Source organism: Rhinatrema bivittatum, chromosome 8, assembly GCF_901001135.1.
Source record: "Rhinatrema bivittatum chromosome 8, aRhiBiv1.1, whole genome shotgun sequence".
NCBI lineage: Eukaryota > Metazoa > Chordata > Amphibia > Gymnophiona > Rhinatrematidae > Rhinatrema > Rhinatrema bivittatum.
Window position 1 is genome coordinate 95,882,250 of NC_042622.1, and position 6,103 is coordinate 95,888,352.

At 45.2% G+C, this 6,103-nt stretch overlaps 1 protein-coding gene across 1 annotated transcript in view; it reads right to left on the bottom strand.

Moving 5' to 3' along the window:
- Nucleotides 1–6,103, bottom strand: part of PMPCA (peptidase, mitochondrial processing alpha subunit) — a 37,760-nt gene that overhangs the window by 30,954 nt on the left and 703 nt on the right. Inside the window, exons 2-3 of the mRNA XM_029611062.1 lie at nucleotides 5,338–5,540; nucleotides 4,443–4,522 (exon numbers count right to left, since the gene is read on the bottom strand). Of these exons, the coding sequence (XP_029466922.1) occupies nucleotides 4,443–4,522; nucleotides 5,338–5,540 (283 nt within the window). The remainder of the gene's footprint in view (nucleotides 1–4,442; nucleotides 4,523–5,337; nucleotides 5,541–6,103) is intronic.

The window sequence follows — 6,103 nt, forward strand, 5'->3', positions numbered from 1 at the left end:
AAGTGTCCGGGCAGGGCGCAAGGCACACACATAGCCCATGCACACAGCTCTTTCTGTATCACGCACTTTAAAAGATGTGCACATAGGGATGCGCCCGAATCGCACACAGTGCGTGCACAGAGCCAACGCATTGCGTGTACTGACTTCATATGGAGGGCAATATGGCACGCACACAAATAGATGCAAGATGGCGCCGCCGTAGCCTACCACGTGGTGTGCTGATCAAGTTTACAGCAGTGCCTAGCCCACTAGGGGCTGCTCAACCCGCACGGAAGCCCAATTCCATTTACCCCCAATGGAAGCAGGAATGATGTCTATACAACGCTGAGCAAGGAGACTAAGTTCTATCAAAACTCCCTCCAATTGTCTCTGAACCGGGAGATCAATCTTCCTCTTTTTAAAAAAATAAATAAATACAAAAAAAAATCAAAAACTTACCTGGGCTCAGCACTTACCGGCTGAGTACAGAGACAGTCTTCAGGTATGGGGGGAGAGAGCTTTGGCTGTCACCGCTGCGCTCGGCTTCCTGCACCCACTGCCTTTCAGCTGCCTAAGCAGAAAGGTCCATGCCGGGAACCGCCTACGGACCAAGGCACATCTCTAAGGGATCTCGGAAATTGCCTCAGAAATTCTCAACTGGGGGAGGGACCTTTAGGCATCACCCCAGGAAAGCGGACTCAATTTCCTTCAATTTAGAATGTAGAATTTCTCCTTCCAAAAGTCCGGCAAGCCCCATAGGGAGAGGTACGTCCAGCATCTGCTGGAGAAGGAGGTCACTGCAGGGGTATATGTATGTGATCGGAGTCAGCTTTGCAAAGCTGACTCCGTCAGCTGGCAGGGGAGCATAACCCATTGGTCCTGAGTCTATCTGGTTACGCGCTAGGAAATATCATATTGTCTCTGTATCAAGCTATGGCATGACCGCACCCTGAGTACTGTGTGCAGTTCTGGTTGCCCCATCTCAAGAAAGACATAGCGAAACTAGAAATGATGCAGGGGGTGACAAAAATGAAAAAGGATGAACATCTTTCCTATGATTAGAGGCTATGCAGGCTCAGACTCTTCAGCTTGGTAAAGAGACAGCTGAGAGGTGACATGATAGAAGTTTATAAAATCATGAGTGGGGTGGAACAGTTATTTAACCTTTCAAATAATACTAAAACAAAGAGACACTCCATGAAACTAACCAACAGCAGAATCAAAACAGATTGTAGAAAGTACTGTTTCACTGTGTACACTATCAAGCTTTGGAATCTGTTGCCAGAGGATGTGATCAAGACAACTAGCATAGCGAGGTTTAAAAGAGGTCTGAACAAGTTCCTGGAGGAAAAGTCCATAACACATTCAGGCCTGTATAAGGGGTAAAGCTAGCACGTCGAAAACGCGTTTCCAACCCCTCTCCCCCCACCCCCGAAACTAATAGCGCCCGCAACATGCAAAAAGAAAATTAGGTCTTACCTTTGATAATTTTCGTTCCTGTAGTACCACAGATCAGTCCAGACTCCTGGGTTTTGCCCCCCCTCTAGCAGATGGAGACAGAAGTTTACAAACAAAACTCTGCCTTATATAGGCTGGTGCCACCTACAGTCTGGCAGTATTACTTAATGTCAAAGCTGAATGGAACCCCAAGAACTCATCAATCTAATAATTCTCCATTGTAACTATAGACAGTAACTACAGCAACCGGCTCAATGGGAACTTAACTACAGTAACCCCGCAATGGGAACAGAACCTGAGCCCCCGATAATCGCTCCCACTGGATTGCACTGTAAATGATAGGAAAAAAGACGAGCATAATGGACTCTCCCTGCGCATCGCAGAACAAAGGGCGGGACTCTGGACTGATCCGTGGTACTACAGGAACGAAAATTATCAAAGGCAAGACCTAATTTTCTTGTCCCTGTATGTACCCGGATCAGTCCAGACTCCTGGGATGTATCAGAGCTGACTTTAAATGGGTTGGGATCCGGAGAGGCCAGCCCTGAGCACCCCTTCACCAAAGCCCCCGCCGTCCGGTGCCTTAACATCCAGACGATAATGATGAGCGAAAGCATGCAACGACTTCCACGTCGCTGCTCTGCAAATCTCCGCTGCAGGTATCTGTTCACATTCCGCCCAGGACGCAGCCTGGGAACGCGTAGAATGCGCGTGTAGACCCACCAGTAGAGATCTACCCTGCAACAGATATGCCGAACTGATAGCCTCCTTTAACCATCTCGCAATGGTAGTCTTTGACGCAGCATTCCCCCTCCGGGGGCCACTCCAAAGAACAAAGAGATGATCCGAAACCCGAAAAGCGTTAGTAACCTCCAAATATCGCAACAGCGTCCTTCGGACATCCAACCAGTGCAAGTCCTTGGGCAAGGGATCTGCCCTGTCCAAATCCGAAAAGGAAGGGAGGTCCACCGTCTGATTTAAATGAAAAGCGGACACAACCTTAGGAAGAAAAGAAGGAACCATACGAAGCGACGCTCCCGAGTCTGAGATCTGCAAAAAAGGCTCCCAACAAGACAGAGCTTGTAGCTCGAAAATCCGCCTCGCCGAAGCAATAGCCACCAAAAACGTCACCTTCAAAGTCAAATCCTTGAGAGTGGACCGGCGAAGGGGCTCCGCATAAAGCCTTCAGGACCAGATTCAAGTTCCAGGAAGGACAAGGCCAGCGTAATGGTGGACGCAAATGCTTAGCTCCTTTAAGGAAACGAACCACATCAGGATGAGACGCCAAGGGCACGCCGTGCACCCGGCCTCGCAAGGACGCCAAAGCCGCCACCTGAACACGCAAGGAACTACACGAAAGACCCTTTGCCAAACCCTCCTAGAGAAAGAGCAAGACCTCGGGAACGGAAGCCTGAGTAGGAACCACCTCCCGAGCCAGACACCATAACTCAAATACCTTCCACACTAGCACATAAGATAAGGACGCAGAAACTTTGCGAGACCGCAATAGAGTGGTTACTACCGCATCCGAATACCCTCTGGCCTTCAACCTACGCCTCTCAAAAGCCATGCTGCTAGACAAAAGCGCTCGACCTGGTCGAAACAAAGGGCCCCTGGTGAAGGAGGTCCGGAAGATACGGGAATCGAAGGGGCTCCTCTAAGGCCATGTTTCGAAGGTTCGCAAACCACGGGCGTCGCGGCCACTCTGGTGCTACGAGGACTACTTCCGTGGGATGTAACCGAAAAAAATGAACCGGCAAACCAAAAATAAACCGCGACTGCCCCTTACCGCGCAAAAGAGCAACTTACAAAGTTCCAGTGCCCAACAAATCGAAATAAATCGTAGCTAACAGAATAAAAGACTTTTTTTTTTAATAATTACCAGTCACCTCCGGTTCCAGTACCACCTGGGGGGAGTGAGCCGGGCTCCCCGGTGTCACCCCCAGGGCTTGATGCTGCGCTGGTAAGTAGGGCAACCCCACACATCAGCAGCCTCTGAAACCAGGCGGTATGGTCCCCTCAGGACCCCAGACCCCTGGGAGGCACAGGGCTAGACCAGCAGGCAGGCAACTGCGGTCCCCCTACTAACTAAACACTACTGTCCCTAATCTACCTTATTCTTTTTTTTTTTTTTTTTTAAAGTACCAACTAGGCCGCAGCTCAGACTGTAGGTTTTGCACCCTCTCCACCTGCTAGGAGACAGAAGAATACTGCCAGACTGTAGGTGGCACCAGCCTATATAAGGCGGAGTTGTGTTTGTAAACTTCTGTCTCCATCTGCTAGAGGGGGGGCAAAACCCAGGAGTCTGGACTGATCCAGGTAATGCATGTTGATGGCCCTATTAGTTATTCCCGTGCGATACAGAAAGTAAAATGTGCAGCCAAGCCACACATTTTACTTTCAGAAATTAACGCCTGCCCAAAAAGGCTGGCGTTAATTTCTGCCAGCACCGGGGAAGTGTACAGGGCCCAAAAGAAAAAATTTAAAAAAAAAATTAAAAAATTGGCCCGCGGGTCGGAAGAAGGACACTCAATTATGCCGGCATCTGTTTTCCAAACCCGTGGCTGTCAGAAGGTTTGAGAACAGACGCCGGCAAAATTGAGCGTCAGCTGTCAAACCCGCTGACAGCCGCCGCTCCTTTTACCGAGGGTCCTAATTTGCATAGGCCACCCTCCTGAATCGCACGCCCAGGAGAGTGGCCTGTGCGCACGCCGGGAGAGCGGGCGCTCGTCAGCTCTCCCACGCGTTTTTCTGTATCTGCCTGAATGTGTTATGGACTTTTCCTCCAGGAACTTGTTCAGACCTCTTTTAAACCTTGCTATGCTAGTTGTCTTGATCACATCCTCTAGCAACAGATTCCAAAGTTGTATAAGGGGTAAAGCTGATGATGATCTATATACTGCCACTGGTATAAGAACCACCATTTAGATGTAACCTCATGCAAGAATTTAGCTGCGCTGATATCATAGTAATCAACTGTCAGAGGGAATAAAAAGCATACTTACTGAAAAAGCTAGTTTTTCCAAAAAATGTGAAATGCCACTAAGATACTTTGCTTCATGTCTTGAGCCTGAATTAATAAGAACTGCAAATGAGAAAACAAATTACTAGTACTTTAAAAACCAAAATGTTTTATTACATAAGGTATATATGCAATGGAGACAAGACTGTGCTTTTGTTGAAGACCACTTATGGTCAATTGTCTATTTCTTTAAAGATAAATCCACCAAAATTAAGCAGTAAAAATACAAATACAATACTCTTGTTTTGTGTTCTAGGGATACCTCTTCATATCTCTACCTTAATGAAAGGTGATTATTTTTTTACTTAAGATATGTCTTGTTGCAAAAAAAGCATATGATGTCAAAATAGCTAGACAATATGGTACCTGCAGATAATCAATGGAAGGCAAAACTAATGGAATTAATATCTTTAATTTAAAACATATTGTGGGCAATCACCTCAGACTCGTAAGAAATTCACCCAAGTTAGGGGTACTTATATAAACTCATTACCTAATGAATTACACAATAGATTTACGTTTGTATAAATAAGCACATTTATGTTGCTGAGAATGAGTCATATACTAGTTGAAATGTGGGGGATGGAAGGGATGTGTATTCTATGAAGCTGTTGTGTGTGTTCTGGATCATATGAAAACAATGAAACGTCAATAAAGATATGTTTTTTAAAATGCAAATACATAAGTAAATGATAAAATAACCTGAACACAGTCACTTCTCTAATATCAGTTAAGGTTTGCAAAATATGTACAGTAGTGATTGTAACATGCTTGTTTCTTTTTCAAATTATACATTTCCTTATGAAGCTACTATGCATATATGAATTTACATGTATTAACAATGCAAAATATAAATTGTCTTCTCATACTATACTTACTTCCTACTGTACAAAATTGTCCAAACTTATTTTGTGATGCAACACGTAGTCCATTCTCCAATGTTGTTACTTTGGTTTCAAATTTTTCCTGTCCATCAACTGTGGCAAAAATAGGTTTGGGCACGCCAGGTAGTGAGGAAGAAAGAGGGATGTTGGGGTAACTGTTTCCACTGCTATACTGTCTGTACCCTACCAATCCAAATCTGAAACAACACCATTTTGGAGGAATGGGAAAAGGAGTCAGGCCCTGTGCATTTATGATCAGTTTAACCATTTTAAAACAAATATTAATATATGGATGCATGTAAGCATAAACTGGACCCTCTTGTTTAACAATTCCTTCCAATGAGGAGACATCGGACATTCATAACTAGAAGCAACACAGAAGTCTGATGACAAACTGCATGACAGAACTCAAAGGCAGAAAATGAAAAGAAAAACTGGTAATCACTCTGATTACCAAAATATGAACTTTATTGTGCCAACTGTCATTTTTGGCCATTTACTTGGGGTTGCCGGCCATGCTGTCACAAATGCCTGTTTGGCCTTTCACAAAGGGCCAAGGCCGTGATACTCATTAAGGGGTGTAATGTCATGAATAAACTACCAAATCATCATACATTTGGAGGATCACTTCTCTATTCTGATCTACAAAACATGAAGAAAACAGAATCACAAAATTAGATTGTAAGCCCTGTGGGGATAGAGAAAGACTATCGGTCTAGTACCTGAATGTAATCCGCTTTGACGTACACTTTGAAATGCC